This window comes from Carex rostrata, chromosome 5, assembly GCF_964058835.1.
Source record: "Carex rostrata chromosome 5, lpCarRost1.2, whole genome shotgun sequence".
In the NCBI taxonomy this organism is placed as follows: domain Eukaryota; kingdom Viridiplantae; phylum Streptophyta; class Magnoliopsida; order Poales; family Cyperaceae; genus Carex; species Carex rostrata.
Genome location: NC_135922.1, coordinates 10,091,921 through 10,112,583, shown reverse-complemented (window position 1 = coordinate 10,112,583; position 20,663 = coordinate 10,091,921). Strand labels below are relative to the sequence as shown.

The 20,663-nt window shown below is 30.8% G+C and overlaps 1 protein-coding gene across 1 annotated transcript; it reads right to left on the bottom strand.

Annotated features, from left to right (window-relative positions):
- Positions 1-6,633: 6,633 nt before the first annotated feature.
- On the bottom strand, positions 6,634-11,308 carry LOC144554270 (Peroxidase superfamily protein). Its single transcript, XM_078302592.1, has 4 exons — positions 11,005-11,308; positions 8,001-8,186; positions 7,458-7,623; positions 6,634-7,369 (listed from the first exon to the last, which is right to left on the bottom strand). The coding sequence occupies exons 1-4, from the start codon at positions 11,224-11,226 to the stop codon at positions 6,990-6,992; spliced, it is 954 nt and encodes a 317-aa protein (XP_078158718.1). The 5' UTR covers positions 11,227-11,308; the 3' UTR covers positions 6,634-6,989.
- Positions 11,309-20,663: the final 9,355 nt, after the last annotated feature.

Here is a 20,663-nt window from a genome sequence, read left to right as displayed (position 1 = left end):
AAAATAGAGTAATCCTTTTGTTTTTATTTAAATTATTTTTGGTGCTTCCATTTTTAAATTCTACATTCTGTAAAAAAAAGAAAAGAAGAACCATTTTTTTTCTCTTTGGAAATTCATTAATAGGACTTTCTAGATGCAATTCGGATGTTTTTAATTTTTCATTCCTTAAATATTGTGAACAATTTTAGCTTGTATCCAATTGTTACATTTATCTATTTATTTTGAAAAAATATTGTTCAAATTGTGGATGCATATTTTGTTTCTACTACTTTCTACTTTAAGCGCCGGGGAATTCTAATTTGAGTAATTTGCATCCTATTTTTTATTGGACAAAAAAGAACAATAGAGTAAACTTTTTGTTTGTTTGAAATTATTTGTTGTCCTTCTATTTATAAATTACAATTAATTAGTATGTGACTGATTAATTAAAATTTTATAAACAATTTAGCATTTTCATTAAAGTTATAGTTATATGTATATATTAATAATTTAGAAGATGATTGATTTAACTAAACAAACTTAACAAATAAACTTGTTTTAACTTAGATAATTAAGAAAGTTTCATAAAATTGTCTTTTATAAAATACTCAGATAAAACAAGACAAAGTGTAGTATGTATAAAAGACAAATCGTTGAATTTTACATTCACATCCGCAAATAGCTTTCCGCACTCTCTATTCGTGATGATTTGATCAACACCACCGGCTCAAAGGGCGATTAGTCGGCCAACTTGGTCGTTTTTCACAGCATTACAAAATACTAATGATGCTTTAAAATACTAATGATGCTTTGAAATATTGAAGTATCTACTTCGATTTAACTTTAAGTCATTTATCAAATGCAAGACATTAGTTAAAAAAATGAAGAAATATATAAATTTGTACAAATACAAACATATGCAAGGTATGAGTTAAAAAAACATGAAGAAATATTTAAATTGTACAAATACAAACCAATATGAATAGATTGAGCGAGACAACAATATACGTACAACATGTACGAGCAAAAAAAATTCTCTACGAACTAACAAAATAAATACATGTAATTGTTGTAAAGAAAATATTTTTGACCTTTCAAAACATTTTTCAATTATATATGCTACATAGAAAATAGAGAAGTTCAATACAGTGTACTAATTTTTTTGCAAGTTAAAATTTCTACTGAATACTAAATAGAAAATCATGTCCAATACAATTATCTAACTCAATAACTTTATGTAGAAAAAATAAAACTACAAGTCTTTCTTTTACTAAATAAAATAATTTTTACTAACGAGAAAAGAAGCGAAAAAAAAAAATTCAGGTCAAACAAGGATTAGTGGGTTTTCACGTAAAAGAACGTAGAAACGGCTCGTACCAACAAGGAGGTCAATAAATTTGCTGACCTGTACTAGGATTAGACCCCACGTCTGACGTTTTTTTTTATAACTCATTGCACTAGGTCTATAACGTAACTAATGAACCAAACCATTCACCATATCACCACCATCAAGATGCTAATCCTCTCAAGTCATAGAGCTGACAAAATAGCTCTTGGTTTGATCGTGATTTGCAGATGACTTGTCCATTTACAGTATGTTAGTTATTGAGCTGAGTTAGGGTCTAACTCGCTCGATATTAGCTCGGTTCAGAATTAACGAGTTGAAACTGGAGCCTAACTTGTTCGTCAGTTCGCAAACTAGTTCAGCTAAGCACCAATTTGTGAATTTGTACAAATTTGTGTGTATTTTATAATATATATCTATTCTTAATCTAATATTTTTAACGGTAGCTATTCTAGCTATTATCTAGTGCATCCAAACGCACCCTATATGAATTAAAGAAGATTGTTAATTTCTCTATCTGAATAAATTTGTGTATATAAGTTTCATTATAACGTATAAACTACTAAATTAGATGCACAAATTTCAATGCAGATCGAACGATTTAGATTGAATATCAAATCAAATTTAATCCGATGTTCATCGAAACCTCCCGCTCTCTTAAATTACAAGACAAGTTAATATATAGATTAAATATTAATTAAACTAAATCGTCTGGTTTACCTGAATATTTTTTTAATTGACCTTAATTATTAGATCCTTGAGCATGCCTTCCATTGTTATATATTTTACTCTTAACATTATTTTGATAATATTTTAATTAGTAGATAGAAAAGCGCCCCTTGTTTAAGTAAGATGCACGTCTTCGAGTTGTTTTGCAAGAGCCCCACAAAAAATTTGGATAGACTTGGATCACTACGTACCCTACTAATTGAACCAAATAAATTATAATTGAAAATGGTGCATTGAAAATCAGAATTCATATCATCTACATTAACCCAAAAAAAGAATCTTTTGAGTTAATGAATCTCGATCATCTAATCTATTTTAAGATTCGTGTTAATTAGATTTATATTAATATTAAAAAGTCTCATATATTATAGGCAGTAGCTGAATTTGCTTCGTTTAAAGTCAGACAGTTAAAATTTTTTAACTCAAAAGATATACTTTTGAGTTAATGCAGGATACGCATTAAAGGCGGAGCCATAGCCTAATTTTAGATAACTACCTAATTTAGATTTTGAAAATTAAATTTTGATTCATATATATCTTCAATTATATTGTTTCGACCGTTGCCTACTTCTGAATTTATTAATTCTTTGCAAGGGCATTACTCTTCATTATCCAAATAAAATTGAAATATATATCTTATTAATTAGCTTACACGTCGATTTCAGTAAATTAGAAACATTGAAGTCGTTAATTGCATTATTATTGTTTTTGGAGTTTCAAACATTATTATTGTTTGTATCGTATTTTATAATTTAAATTTTAAGTCACTACACAAAGAATTTGAACACAATTCGTTTCGAATTGACATGAATATTTAATGGTTCTAAAAATTTTCAAATTGATCCGAATTGACTTAAATTATGACGGATATTCTGAATTTCAAACGCAAATAAAGACATGAATTTATGAGTGTTTTAAATAGCTAATTATAACTGCGCATTAGTTATGCTATAGCTTTTTCAGACCTAAAAAGCTATATATAACGCTATCAACCATTTTTTTTTTATCAGGATACTAAATTGTTGCACTATTATTTTTTCTGATCTTAAAAATAATGAGCGCAATAATCGCTATTTAGAACTTTGGAATTTATCCATTATTATTAAATTGATACATGATTATACTACGTTGGTATTGGTAAATAACTAAATATCTATGTGATTCATATTGGATCTAAGAAAATTGTTTCTTAAATGTTAAGATGTTATTTGGTTATATCATTTTATTTTCATTAGAATATGGTTCATGGTCATAATGATACGCCCAAATAATGCATAATCATCTCCAGTGATTTCATAATGGAGATGATTGCAATATCATTAGATTCCAATTAACTTTAGTACTGTTAATTATTATCATATTGGAAGAGAATATATGACATGGATATCATCTCAAAAAGGAAAAAAAAAATCAAAGAATAATTATTGCTGATTGATGTAAAGTAGGGGTGGCAACGAACCGAACCGAACCAAACTTACCTTAGGTTTGAGTTTGGTTTGAATTAATTTCGAACCGAACCTGGTTTGATTCGTTTCGAACCGAACCCATTTCGAATCGAATTAATTGCGAACTACATATTTTTCGAATCGAACCCGAATCGAATCACGAACTAAATTATTTTTTAGCAGTCCTTATACCGATAGTTTATACATTAATTTTTTCTCGCGAGACAATTCACATGGCTTCCTTTTACCGGTATGAACTATGAAATGAGTGTTTTTAAGTTGAAAAATTATTCATGAAAAAATACATCAGAGACAGCTTTCCTGGTATGAACTATGAGAGACGACCGAAGAGAGAGGAGAGACAATCATCTAGGCCGGAGAGACAGCCAGTCGCCGAGAGCGTCGGCTAGATTTTAGAGCTAGAGGGAGAGTGAGTTAGGGAGAGGTGGAGAGAGAACTAGGTTATTGAGATTTGAGAGCGAGGAAGTGTCGGCTAAGTTAAATTATGACTCTCTATCTTGGATTTTAATTTCATCAGGTAAATGGACGGCCGATGTTATTACGAGATTCGAACCATAAAAATGATCGAACCCATTTCGATCGAACCAGGCTAGGTTTGGGTTTGGTTTGAATTAATTCCGAACCGAACCTGGTTTGGTTCGTTTCAATTCGAACCCATTTCGAATCGAATTAAACTCGAATCAAACTCGAATCGAATCACGAACCTCAAATTTTTTTGCCAGCCCTAATGTAAAGGATGAGGTGATTATATATGGAGAGAGAATTCGAATCTCCAAATATATTATAATAAATTAAGGGAAATTATAAGTTGTTCCTTATTATCCTCAAAAAGATTTTAATTATAAGTTGTTCTTTATTATATAAACTTTAATATCACAAAAATTATATCATACATCAAAATATAATTTTTTTTATGCACAAAAACTTTAATATAGAACCATTGAATATGATTATATCATACATAAAAATAGATTTGTTAAATATGATTATATTTTTTATGCACATGCAAAAATTACTGCAGTTCTAATTTGTTTAAATGGCATCAAGAGATTGTAAATGTTTGATTTTGCAATTTATTATTTTCTACAAAATAATATCGAAATGTAATGTACCCAAGTTTTTTTTTTCTGTAGACAAAAATAATAATACTTTGTTTGTGTAGATAAAGTAATGTACATGCACAGACGACATTGAAGAGAAGTAAAAAATATATATATATATATATATATATATATATATATATATATTTTCTGCGTTGTTGGACTTGAAATAATTTAATTTGAATTTTTTTGGGTACAACTTGATGCTATCTTGGAGAATTAGTTTGAGATACTTACAAAAGGTAATGATTTAATTTTCAAGTGAGATGTGACGGGTTTGAAATTCGAATATAAAATTATTTACGAATATTGAATTTGGAAGACAAGACCTCCAATTTTTCTTTAAAAAAAGCAAAAAAAAATGTAGTGGTATTACACTTTAGGGATTTCGTTGAAAAATAATTAGTTGAGTATTTTATTAATCAACAATTTGCTGTTTTTTTAATGGGAGATAGATTATCTATGTATAAATTAATACAGAATCTAGGTTCTCTGTCACAAGCTAGGTCTTTGTCTCTAGTCTAGTCTCTATTATAAGTCACTAACAAGCGGGCCCCACGCCGTTGCAATTTTCACAACGTTCACATTAAATCCTTCAAGGGACCACATGTCAGTGTCTCTGGGAATATTGAAATTGGATTCTGTTAATTTGTGGAGGGGATAAGGCTTTATAAGGGATTCCTCATGTGTTAATTTATGTGTTAAGCGATTAAATTATCTAATATTCTAAAATTATATCTCATTTACATATAAAAATATCTCTTTTGTCACTAAATCAAATGATAATTCTTGTAATTATGACCCTTAAGAAATAATTTATAAAATTAAACGGATGTTTAGATTAGTTTTTTTACTAGCTATATTTCTGGCAAATAAAATAAAAGAGGAGAGATCCAATTATACCATTTTATGGTGATACATCTTAAAATCATATTTTTATAAGTTATTTTTGCAATTTTAAAATTCAAATAGTCGATCCGAACTGTTCAACGTGATGTCCATATTAAAATGTGCTTGGAGACCAAATTTTACATTTTTTGGAAATTTATTACTATTTATTTAGAATTTTTTAAAATCAATGTTTTTCAATGGTCCAAAATTACCTGAAAACAACAATTTTGTACAAATCTTAATAAATACTAAAAAAAATTCCAAAAAATGTAAAATTTGGTCTCCAAGCACATTTTAATATGAAGATCATGTAGAACGGCTCGGATTGACTATTTGAATTTGAAAATCGCAGAAGTAACTTATAAAAATATAGTGTCATGATGTGTCACCATAAAATAGTGTAATTGGATCCATCCTCAAACAAAAATGCTTGTTTTGCTTTTTACTGATTCTCGTTGACACAAAATTCAAAATGGATTATTTTTTAAAAAACAAAAGATGTTATATTGATGCACAATTGCACATAAAATTTCAAATATGGGTTCTTGAACTACAATCATCCAATCTGAACGCTCCATCAGGTACAACCTGATTCAGCCCATCTGAAAATCAATAAATAAAAGTACGGCCCGTTTTGGCCCATCTTCACTAAAATCACTAAACTTTATTCAGCAAAAATTAAAGCCCACAACACAAGGCTTCATATTCTTATCAGGTAGCCTATAGACAAAAAAGTTTCACCCATTTTCTATGTTTATAGAGTGGGAGCTAAGCGGATCAAATTCGGTCTGATATTTAGTCTGGGTCATCCGATCAGCATTGAGATTTGTGCACTTGGTTTAGCAACTTAATTTTAGTTGTTCGGACGAATCTCAATGCAGATCAAATGGTCTAGTACTGGATATCAAATCAAATTTGGTCTGATACTCGATCTGGATCATTTGATCTCCATTGAGATTCGCGTATCTGGTTTAGACGAATCTGAATGCGGATCGAATGACCTATACTAGACATCAGATCAAATTTGATTCGATGACCATCGGAAACGCCCCGCTCCCTGCAAGAATTCTCATTATTATTAAACTATTTTTTCTTAGAACAAATCCTAAATAGTAAATTCAGAAGTAATTGGAGGATGTAATCCACTGTTTTATTATATATATATATATATATATCATTACACATTCATGTATGACTCATGCATTTTCTTACATTACAACTAATTATTGTGAGCTTATTACAACCATGCTCATTCATTAATTTTACCTTACCACATTAAATTACAACAACTTCCCAATAACAAAGCCACTATAACATAAGCAAATAGTGTGGAAGCCTCATGCAAGGTATATGCTTTAAAGTACCTAATGCAACATATTTTAATGTAAGCCAAACAAGCATGCAATATATATTATCGATCAACATGTAATCAGACCTACAAGCAAGCCAAACTACTTGTGTGCATCTGAACTACATGCATCAGTTTATCCTACGGCAGTTGAGCCGGACCTCGCCTTGGTTTCCCTCTTTCAAGTCAAGTTGTCCCATTCTGAGCATCCCTTGTTGGAAATTGAAAAAGAACATGGCTTGGTTCATGGCGTAACCATCGACAATCATCCGGGTTTGAGGCGAGTTGTAAAGGGTCTGATCCGATGTCAAAACCCCCTGCGAGCTTTGTAAAGCGTGGAAATATACATTGTCGAATTTGGTGCTTGTTCTATCAAACGGCACAGTGGTGCTGTCACCAGCACTGCATGTGCTGGCCAACGACTGTGCAAAGTTGGGCTCGAGTGTGGGGTCCGCATTGTCGAGCCTGTTCTTCAGTGATGCACACCTTGCCACACCTAATGTGTGCCCCCCTGCGAGTTTCCATTGGTGAAAAATCAGAATTGATTGAAATTTTAAGCATTGATATAATTAACGAAGAAATAGGTAAATTATTTTTACCAGATAACGCGACCAGTTGTGGGACGGTGAAACCGTGCTTATCAACGAAGAGTTTGATTAGATCAGTGGTGTTGAGTGTAGGTGGTGGTAGAGCTCTGGTATCCTCTATCCTTGACCTGGTACCATCTCTTCTTCCTGTCATTATACCATAGTAAGGACCTCCAGCCTGAAATTTAAAAAAAAAAAAAGTGAGAATATATTTGTAAGTTCAAATATGAATATTACAGATCTTGTCAACTGATTAATTACTTAATTAGTATATTGCATCAGGATTTGCATTGATAAAATAAATTCCAAGAAATTTAAATAAGAAGGGGACTACATATGGGTCCATAAATATGGCCTAAAAGAATTCTATAAAATATATATAGCTGTAGCACTAATACCTAATATTTGACTAGGACACTTTCACTATGAAGAGAAGAATAAACCAAATTCTTCTAAAATTATGAAGCTTAAATAAATCAATTATATGCATTAAGACATTAATTAGTTGAGTAAGCAGAAATAAAAATTCATGCCAAAAGTTTTTTAAATCATTACCCAAAAAACAGCATCTCTAGCTGCTAGTGCAACTATGTCTGCGCATGAGACTGTACCGGGACACCGAGCTTCTATCAACTGCTTTATTTGATCTATGACCTCATATCCACGCACGCTCCCATTTGCCGGAGAGTCTTTCTCTGCTGTACCATCTGAGTCATCAATTAGGATGGATGCGTCGCAACCCTATACCGTGTAGTGCAAAATAATTGAAAACAATTAGTAAACTAATTAAGGAAATATTTCTAATGACATCTACATGCCAAAAGTTGCTCATTATGCTTATGAAAAAAATGTGAAGATGATATCCATGTTGACTAAATTTCTTTTTATCTTCTTTTGGAAATGGTCATATTTATATATCCACTGTTTAAGATGATAACCAATTCCCATTTGAATGTGAATAAGTGTTATGTGCAACAGTTATATTTGAATTTTCTTTAGTAGTTTTGTATATTGCTATAGTTTTTGTTAAGATTCCTCCACACCAACTTTTACTTATTTATTTAGTTACTTTTACTCCAGATCATATATCCTCACTTCATATCATTAGAACTACATGTTGACAGAACAGCCAAATTCATGTCAGTGACATCCCAAGTTGGCACGGCCATTTTTATTAATATCCCTAAAAAAAATGAAAATTTTAAAAATAATTCTAGTTTTTTATTTATGCCCTGACCGCCAGACCCTGGGGCGCCCCATAACACTAGTGAGGCGCCAGACCCTGGGGCGCCCCATAGGCTAGTGAGGCGCCACCCCCCCGGGCGCCCCACGGTTCTTCTATTTTTTATTTTTTTTTTATTTTTTTTTAGAGATTTTAGTATTTTGATTTAAATAATTTTGTGAAGAAAATTTTTTCTTGTTTAGAGTGTATGCCAAAAAATAAGACAATAGTTGTATATTTTTTTAACAACTTGTTGATCTCTTTTTTTTCAATTTTTATAATATATGTATAATATATACACATATACACATATACACATACACATATATACACACACACACATACACATATATACACACACACACATACACATACACATATACACACACACACATACACATATATACACATACACACACATACACATATATACACACACATACACATATACATATACACACATACACATATACATATATACATATATACATGAGATATGCTAATGTGCTTTCGGTAGCATATGGGCCGAAATACACACGGTCCAAATTTGAAATTTCAAAATCCAAACGGTCGATCCGAACCGTTCATCTTCTTCTCCATATTAATATCTGCTTGGAGACCAAATTTTACAATTTTATGAATTTTTTTACTATTTATTAAGCCACTTTGAAAATCGCTAATCCAACGGTTTTACTGTTTTGTGCAGCCACCGTTGGATCAACAATTTTGTAAAATACTTAATAAATAGTAAAAAAATTCACAAAAATGTAAAATTTGGTCTCCAAGCAGATATTAATATGGAGAAGAAGATGAACGGTTCGGATTGACCGTTTGGATTTTGAAATTTCAAATTTGGACCGTGTGTATTTCGGCCCATATGCTACCGAAAGCATATTAGCCTATCTCTATATACATATATACAAATTTTTTTTATAATATATGTATATATGTATAAATATGTACATATACATATACATATACATATACATATATATACATGTAGAGTAAGGCTATGCTACTTCATGAATTAAACGGGGCATTTTAATTCGTGCTCATATCTCTAGTTTCGAAGTCCAAATATCCGATCTAAATCATTAGATGTTTAATCTATATTAAAATATGCTTGGAGAGCAAATTTTATATTTTTTTTGAATTTTTTTACTATATTATTAAGATGGTTTGAAAATCATTGTTTTTTAATACCTACCGTCGAATGAAACTTAAACTGGATTTTTGAGGCACTAAACGACATTTTTTTGAAATTCTGATGTTTCCGATACGACGATTCCTGATGTCTCACCAAGGCAAAATCGGATCCGTCTCGTCCTCCCCTTTCCGAAAAGTGCTCATACGCGTAAATCCGACTTTCCTAACCAAAGTTATGGCAGTTTAAAGTTTTTTTGAAAATTAAACTTTGAAAATTCATAACTAACTGTAGAAAAATCCAAATAAGTTGAAATTTATATCAATTCTGTGTATTTTTGAATGCTCTACATGCTGGTGCAATCAGTTTTACATTTTAGTCCCTGTATCAATCCCCACTACTTCATTAGAGGAATATTGACGAGGAGACTATTGGAGGACTGAAAAGAGAGGATCATCATATCAAGTTACGCATGAAAATATTAATATCTTTCTTTGCAAGTATTAATCTCTTATTTCTCAAGTATTTATACCTATGAAAGTTGACGCATAAACTAATGCAGTGACTGAAAAAGAAGGCCATAAAATTAGTGGAAACCATAATATAACCTTCTTCTAATTGATTCGATCCTTTTGAGTTTATATTGCATATCAACTATTGTCTATGGTTAATGATTTTGGTATGCATATAAATTTTAAGGAATCAAATCAATAATTTAGTTCTTTAAAATATACTTCAAATCAACTATTGTCTTATTTTTTGGCATACACTCTAAACAAGAAAATTTTTTCTTCACAAAATTATTTAAATCAAAATACTAAGATCTCTACAAAAAAAAAAAAAAAAAATAGAAGAACCGTGGGGCGCCCGGGGGGGTGGCGCCTCACTAGCCTTATGGGGCGCCCCAGGGTCTGGCTTCTCACTAGTCTTATGGGGCGCCCCAGGGTCTGGCGGTCAGGGCATAAATAAAAAAAAATGGTACACAGGGTTATTTTTAAAATTTTCATTTTTTTTAGGGATATTAATAAAAATGGCCGAAGTTGGCATGTGCAATTATTTTTTATTTGAGGCCTATGTAATAACAGCCTTATCATATTCCTAATAAAAGTAACATCCCTATACATAATTGCTATGCTTGAACTTAATCTACATAAAGTTGTAAATACATGAAACAAATTTAAATAGTTCTTCACCTGAACAAAACAGTCATGGAAATGCAACCTGAGAAGCCCAGCTGCAAGGGTAGGATCTTTTTGCAGTGCCTGATTAACTACATCTCTAACAATCATCTCCACAAAGGGACAACTCATGCCATAATAAAAATTGCTGAGACCATTTGAACCTCTCATCTGAACTCCAATTAGAAGTAACAAGAACAAAGAAACAACTCTCTTTGATGCCATTGATCCCCTCATTTTATTGTTCTTTTCTCTGTTACAATGGTTGTTGTTTAAGAGAGAGGAAGAAGAGAATTGAGCAAGCACAAGTTATTGGTTTGAGTAGTGGAGATATGAGGGGTATATATAGTTGCACGATGATGGAGATTTTTTAATATAATATTCTTTGTAGTAGTGTGAGTGGTGCCACAAACTTATAGTATGACAGCAAATTAAGGTTAATATAATACCAACAAATACAAATATTACACAAAATATTAGATAAGCTTTTTAGTGTCAATATGTACCTAGGGCCTAGATCTTCACAAAATTAGGAGGCTAGCTATAAGAAAGGACGTAATCATTTGATATTAGATAAGCTTTTTAGTGTCCATTTCTATTTAGAAAAAGAAGAAGAAAAGTCTTCATTTTTTTGTGTCTCCGTCATGCTTCTATTAATTTACAGAAGTACAATAACTTAAAATTTTAAAGCTGAAATATCAAAATAAAACTGTTAGCCATTAAACTAGATGTTGGCTCTCAATTAATATATAATTAATTATTCTAAATTGCTAATATATTCTCTTTTCAATTTAAAGTTGTGAAGATTTATTTAATAAAACTATTCTTTATCTATTTATTTTTTCAAAATGGCAAGATATATATTATGACGCAACAGATGATCAGATCGTTATCCAAATTCTTGTTTTCTTAATTTATTTGCAGAGAAAGAGAGAGCATCAATTATTCAGAACCTCAAGTAAACGAAAATTTGTACAACAGGAGTAATGTAATTGCCCAAAAAATTATAAATTTTGAATGTGCAGTATATGATTAATTAAAAAACCGAAAAACCAACAATTTCTTGTGATTATCATCTAGGATTTTGTTTTTTCAATTTTTAATGAAAAAATGTAATAATGATAGGAGAACATAAAGAACCAACATTTTGATTCTTCCTCATAAAACTGAGAACAAATTGAATATGAAACCATATGAATATAAAATCATATAACCTTCTTTTTGTTGTTGCATGGACATTAATTGTGTATGCTGATTGAAAAGAAATTAAAGGGGAGGAACAAAAAAGATGTTAGGTAATTAAATTAAATTAGATTGGTGGTATCTATTTATTTTTTTATTTTTTTCTTGATTGGTGGTATCTATTAATGAAGTGGGGGTGGTGGGAAATTTTTTTTAGTTGGCTCCCATCATGAAATGTTATATCATATCACCTCCTCATGTCACTATCTTAGGAGGAAGTGGCTCACTATACTTCTCTTCTTCTTTTTCTAAATAGAAATGGATTTTTGCACAAAATTTATTCTTGAACTGTAAACAAAATCAAATTGGTCCTTCAACATTTGAAAATGATAAAGCTTATATGTATACTTTTTTTTTTCTTTCTGCATTCGGCAAGTTATTAGTTAATCCCTCAAGTTTCAGAAAATTAGCAACTAATTTGGAATGATTAGTTATATATAATTTTAAATAAATTAAAAGTCCACTATAGATTCTTTTTGAATGTTTAAAGGATATATTTGGTAATTAAAACTGAAAGTGACCAACTTATTTTAAAAAGAAAATTAAAGAGGCAATTAATTTAATGAAAATAAAGTTCATGAATCAATTTATTTTTTTTGGTAAAAAATGAAAGATGTACTATTAAAATGATAAGTACCACCAACATGTATAATGAGTATATGTAATATAATCCATAAATTTTTAAACATATCGTACATGAACTTTCCAGAATGAAGAAGCTTGTAGCTATAGGATCATATCATCATATAAGGAAAATTTGAATCTGTGGGGGTTATATGTGTACAAACACAAAAAAACAAAGTATATGCTTTTTCTGGGTCTGATCTGAAATGTTTACGACAACGATAAGACAAAATATATATAAAACAAGTACTGGAATATATAATAACCGACTGTAATTAATTAGGAGCATCCTGTCCTCTTGTCTCATAACGTTTTCATTTCTCTGAAAATTGGAGGTATCACAGATTCATAGTTCATATATACCATACAATTATATATATAATTATATATATATATATATATATATATATATATATATATATATATATATAGAGGAGGGCCGGATTCAATTACATTCTTTTTTGGTGACACCGGATTACACTCTATATTTTCAAAATCCAAATAGTTGATTCAAACTGTTCAACATGATAGATATGTTAAAATGTGCTTGCAGATCAAATTTTACATTTTTTTGAATTTTTTTTACTATTTATTAAGATAGGTACAAAAATTTTAATGGTATGAATATAGTGATTTTGTTAAATACTTAATAAATAGTAAAAAAATTCCAAAAAAATATTAAATTTGATCTGCAAACACATTTTAATATATCCATTATGTTGAACGGTTTGGATCGACTAATTGAAGTTTGAAAACTTTAAAAATCAAGAGTGTAATTCGGTGTCACCAAAAAAGAGTGTAAGTGGATCCCTCCTCATATATATATAGAGTCCGGCTAGTATGACATTGGTGTCATATGACACCAATTACAAAATTGATTGGATATATTTCAAACGACTAATCCAAACCGTTCAAACCGATTTACTTTATGAGTGATTCATTTACATGCAATTTTTTTTTTTATATTTTCTAGTTATTTTAGTATCAAATCAAGCGGTCAAAAATGTTGAAAAACAAATGCATTAAAATTAACTTAAAAACTCGCACATTTGACCGCCTGACTTGATACTAAATAAATTCGAAAAATTATAAATTTTACATGTAACACACGACTAATGAAATAGATGGGTTTGAACGGTTTGGATTCACCATTTGAAGTCGATTCAATAGGTTTTGGAGTTGGTGTTATATAGGCTAAAATGACACCAATGTCATACTAGCCATACTCATATATATATATATATATATATATATAGAGAGAGAGAGAGAGAGAGAGAGAGAGAGAGAAAGATGGGCTACGGTGAGTTGTGAAGTAAAACGCGTTTCTACTTCACGCCGTATTTTTATTTTGAAAGTTCAAACGACCGATCCGAACCGTTAGATGTTTAATCCATATTGAAATGTGCTTGGAGACCAAATTTTACATTTTTTTGAATTTTTTTACTATTTATTAAGCATTTTTGAAAATTGATGTTTTGCTGTGAACAGTAAAATTTTCTGGACCATCTGATCAGCGACTTTCAAAATTGCTTAAAAATAGTAAAAAAATTCCAAAAAATGTAAAATTTGGTCTCCAAGCACATTTAAATATGGAGAACAAGATGAACGGTATCGACGTTTTGAACTTTAAAATCGCAAAATATGAGCGTGAAGTAAAATAGTCGCTTTACTTCGCAACTCACCATAGCCCATATCTCTCTCTCTCTCTCTATATATATATATATATATATATTGAAATCTTGGCAGCAACTGCCTCCACTACGTACTATATAAACATTTGCATTTTATCACAAGTATCAACTGTTTCGAAAAACTATCGAATAGATTTCAAATAAGGAATTTAAACTGATCGATCTACATCATAAATGGTGTGTTTCCATACAAAAATTATAAAATTTTAAATGCATTTTATATCGAGTAAGATGTTAAAAAATGATGAAAAATAATACATAAAATTAACTTAAAAATCTTTTTTTTTTTTGAATTGTTTGAGTTGATAATAAACTGTAAAATTTACAAATTTAGATAGATATTAGATCAAATTGTGCATTCCTCTTGCTCAGGGACGAAGCCACCCTGAAGAAATGAGGGTTAATTGACCCCATTTTATTTCATTTTTTTGTATTAATTTATAACTTATTTTCTATATAGTTAAGAGTAAAATGCTATATGAACAGTATAAAATCGACCTTCATTTGTAATAGAAATTTTTTATATACTTAATTCTATAATATATTCATGTTTAATCCAATAGTTTGAAAGTTTAGTTCCGCTCCTTAATTTCCTCGCTCATCCTTTAATTCTACGTGTAATATATGAAAAGAACACTACCAGTTGCAAAACACTTGGAAAATATTGATCCCTATAAAATCATCCTCCATTTTATTTGCTTTCAGGCACATGTGTATACCTCTCTACGTCATGTCTAGTCAAATACATATATAGCATATGAATCTCTAGTTTGACATTTGGTATCTTACAGTACCACTTTCAAGATCAGACTAATTTGGGATAAAAAGTGTATTTATATAAGATAATATTTAACATATGGGTACTTAATGCAGCCGCCATACATCAGCAGTACATGCATATCTTGTGGATTGCCTCCAATTCATGCATGCTAAAGTTCACCTCTCCATTTCATCTATCAATGGAGAGAATATGGAAGAAATATTTTGGGGAAAACCAATACAATAATAAGTTCTCTTCTATTTTTATTTCTCTAAAATTGAATGTATTTACTGAGTCTAGTTATAATATATTAAGCATATGCCTCATGATCATGTGGCTTACTAAAACTATTAATTATGAGATTACTTCAATTATGTATGGAATGATGGTCTTGTTCTAGTTCATAGTTCTTCTCCGTTAGTTGCATGAATCGGAGAATACATGTGTCTATAGCAAATAAAATTTAAATAATTAATAGATATCGGTATATATGTTGGTTCTTCATAGAGCACTGCTAGATGGTGGGTGTTTGATATCTCACTAAGTGGAGATTAGATTTTAAAGGAATTAATTTCATCAAGTGCTCTTATGCGTGGAATAATTTTTGACTTGGAATTAATTTGTATTTGTTCTTTGCATGCATGATACAATGTTAGTACATTGAAAGCGATTACACTAAGTTTACACTTGTTGGTGGCTTATTTGATTTCTTTTAAAAGTCTCCAATTAGTTATCTATTAAGAAATAAAAAAAAGAGGGCACAAGTGCTCCTGTTTTTGTCTTTATTAGGATATTTTGGAAATTAATTAAAAAAAATTGAATGAGACAAAAATTATGTGGCCTATATTGCTTTAATTTGCAAAGCAATGGTTATTTTGTGCTTCAACTAAAATTTAAATTTTTGATATTTCAATTTACAATATACTTAATTACAATTTACAAGTATATATTAGTAATTTTTGGATTTTTTTTTTAGAAAAAAATATGTTGGATGTCAAGCCATCCAATTAACTATGTAATATTCATTTTTATCCGGATTTCGAACTTGTAACCACATTTTTTTGAAATCTTTGAACATTTTTTTTATAGGTGAACTACTTGTTGCTATCAATAAGTTCATAAAATAAAATAAACCTAGGTCACCCATATGAATTGAAAATTTTCATTATATATGTTCTTTAAATTTTGTTTTTTTTACAAAAAATATTAATATTAGCCTCTCTTATAAAATGAAATTACATGACATCTATTCTTCGAACTATCTCAATTTTCTAGTTTCACCCCTGTACCATATATAGCCTAGATGTACGTATAGTCATACATGAATTAATTTTCATCTACTATTTTAAACTTTGTGTCATAGGAAGATAATGGATCGATAACAAATAACATGAATTACATATTATTGACATCAATGCTCATCTAATAATTCTAATAAGTTTAATGATATTGGCAGAAGACAATTTCCTATTAATTCAAAATAAACTATATATACCCATAAAAAAATATTCAAACATGTCCTTGTCATAAAACAAAAACCCTAACTAGTAGTTATGGTTTGTACAATTATTGTAAACTGTCACAACCCATATAATCGACAACTTGCCGTGGCATCTAGGTCAAGTGACTCACAACAACGCACCCAACTAGATGTCAAAAGGCACAATAGTACTTAAGGTTATGGCAATACCAATGCTCAACGCTGCCAATATTCAATATAGTCTTCCAACATAGATATCATACATGTGTTGAAAACAACACATATATATAAGTTTACAGTCTTTTCAATATTTACTAAAGAAGCTTCTCATGCAAATATGAACAAAAGGCAAACTAAACGAGAAATATCCAAGTGCAACAAGCACTGACAAAATGACTGTATAACTAACATATACATATATGTAAAGACTATACCAAAATATGTACAATGTGGCAGCCAATGCTCCTGCCGTCAAGTCCCGATACTGCTACACTTTGCTCCTAAAACCTGAAACCCACAAAGTGGACATATGAGAGATTGTAAACCTCACAGTGCGGTAGTGCGGTATTTAGTTTCTGTCGTGAGATCCTCAGATCCAACCAAGCAAAATCAAAACAACATCAAGTACAACAATAATGTAATAAAAGTATTTGACAATAGAATGAAACAATCACAATAAAGATTAGTCAACTATTATACGCTTAACACAACAATATGCAAAGGTTAAGTTCATCACAAGACCACATAGGTTCAGTTCCAGTAGTTAAAGAATACATTTATGTTTACATAGAAGACTTCATTATCTAAACCATACTTTTTATTATCACTTATCCAAAGTTGAGTGGAACCATTGTTATATGAATTACTTTTCTGTTACTTTCAATCAAAATCATGCACTATAGGTTCAACACATATAAAACTTAGGTCATGCACAACCTAGCTATGCGCTACTCGAATAATGGCACCTACTCAGCCCAGCTGTGCGCTACTCGAATATGGCGCCTACACAGCTCAGCTGTGCGCTACCCGAATATTGGCGTCTACACAGCCCAGCTGTGCGCTACCCGAATTTCATGCTTCAGTTTCAATCAAAGTACATACAAGACATTCCCTATGCAAGAAAATCAAGGTGTTCTATAAATGCAAGTCATATTCACATTTCTATTCAAGTTCCCTTTGATGCATAGCTATCAAAAATTCAACAATGTTCATGAAGAAATTTTAGGCTTCAATTCTAACAAAATTATAGAAAAGACATACTATATGCAAACAAATCAAAGTGTGCAATCAATGCAATGCATATTCACATTCCTATCTAAGGTTCCATTGATGCAAAACTAACAAAATTTCAGCAAGGTTCCTGACAAGCGCATGGTTCAAATCATGTCATATATATTATATCATGGATGAAATTGTACAATAAAAGAATTGGGTTAGCACAAGGATCAATTAAACATGCTTACAATACAACTCTAAGTATATATATTGATAAGGCTCCTGCCTTGTAACACAGATGCATGTCAATAACTCAATAAACAACCCTAACAAACTAAACATAAAAGCCCGAATCAGCAATGATAGGGTAGACACAAGTGTTCATCAACAGAATCTCTAACCGAGATAAAACAAACTGAGTAAATTCAACATCCGCACCTGACACATGATCTATTAACCAAGGGGATATCGTTGCTCTAATCAAGTCGCTGCTCCATCATCTTCTTTCATCCCTCTTTCTTCTGCTAGTGACCTCCTTTTCATTAATTTCCCGGACAAAATCCGCATTTAAGTTTTGCCTCCCCTTTTTAATCAGTCGATTCCCCCAAAATTAAAATAGAGGTTCTTTTTCCTCCTTGGCGTGAAGACCCTTTGTGGGATTTGTGGAGTTAATTAGGTGGTAAAAATGAGTTGTCCCATGACCAACAGGTGCCTCCATGCCATGCTGCCAAAGAAATTAAGTTATATATTCTATTTTTATTATATAACTATTCGAGTAAAGCTAGCGTGTGACATGCTCACCAAGAAAGTTTGGTGAGCATAACTCCAAAAGTATATCGGATCGACTTCAAATGTCAAATCCAAACCGTTGAAATCCATGTACTTCATGAGTGATGCATATACATGCAAAATTTTGAAAATTTCGAGTTTATTTGCTACACGGTCAAGTGGTCAAAGAAATAATAAAAATTGAATATATAAAATAACTTATAATAAAATGTTCATTTCTTTGACCACTTGACCGTGTAGCAAATAAACTCGAAACTTTCAAAATTTTGCATGTATATGCATCACTCATGAAGTACATGGATTTCAACGGTTTGAATTTGACATTTGACGTCAATCCGATATACTTTTGGAGTTATGCTCACCAAACTTTCTTGGTGAGCATGTCACACGCTAGCTTTACTCTAACTATTCTACTTATTTACTATTGTTATTTTCCATGAGAAGATTTGACTAACTAAATCAGTTGTCCCATGCATGCAACAGGTGTCTCCATGTCATTTTTTTCAAATAAAATATTTAAATATTATACTTATTTATATAAATATCCCGCGAATTTACTATTGTTATTTTTATAGAAAAATAATTTGGCTAACTAATATAATATTCCAAACAATAAGATATAGTTCCAGTAAAAAAAAAGGATGTTTAATTTTCACTAACAGTTGTTGAATGGATAATGATGAATTGTGTAGGTTAATTTATACATAGTCTTTCTATTACTTTAAAATCGTAAAATTTGTATTTTGACATGCTATGTTTTTAATACGTACAAAAATAAATCATAATTTATTATAATTTTACACTTAACCCCTCTTTTCATTTATAGTTAAAACTTGACTCCTTATGATTTTATATTTTAAATTTTCAGGATGTTACATCAACAATTCGTGCTGAGATACTAGTACGTACACGGACGAATGTTTCAAGTGAGCCTGAATTAAACATGGCCTGTAAAAGCCCAATTAAAACCCAGAGATTTGAGCTTGGTTTCAAATTATGTCTATATAGAATCAACAAAGGATTTAGTTTAGTATCTACAAAAGTGACCCAAAAGTGACAACCGAGTAAGAGATGGACTCATGGTAAGACAATAATATTCAAGAGTTAGTAATCACAAGCTGCCTCAAGAGAGCAAAATGTGGCCCAAATTATATGTGAAAAAGGAAGAAAAAACGTAACAATGACATGAATCCAATAAACTGAGTTCAAAAATGTTCAAAGAAAAGGAACTGCGGACTTAGCACGGTGGCATGCATGAGTCATGCCTCTCTATGTGAGATGGGAGGATCAACTAGTAGATGTGCTGACAAAAGTTGTAGAATTTCTACAAGATTTATTGGAGCAGTCGATTGCCAAGTTGTACATGTAGATATCTACCTGCCAACTTAAGAAAGGGTGTTGAGACAGGTCATCAACTTGACCCGTGTGCAATTGCCAACGCATCTGGCATGAAGGAGATATGTGTTAAAAATAGAAAACTAAAGAAAAAATGTAACACATTATATTCGAATTTAACTTATATTTTCTTTCTAGAGATCGAGCAACATAATTAAATTATGGCAAGTAAAAATGGTTTTCCCTTGATTATCCTTTCATTGGTTGTTGGAGTTCTAACAACAAACCCCACAGGTACATACATACAGTCTCCTCTCTTAATTAATTTCTTTTAGTAATTAATCATTAGTGAATAACATATATAACATAATATAGAGGTATACTTACAATGAAATGGATTGACATATGTATGCATCAGCAGCAGCAACAGCAACAACAATATGTGTGTCGCGCAGGTGTGGAATCGATTGGTGTTTGCTATGGAATGGTTGGTGATGACAATCTCCCTCCACCGTGTGATGTTGTAGAGATGTACCGA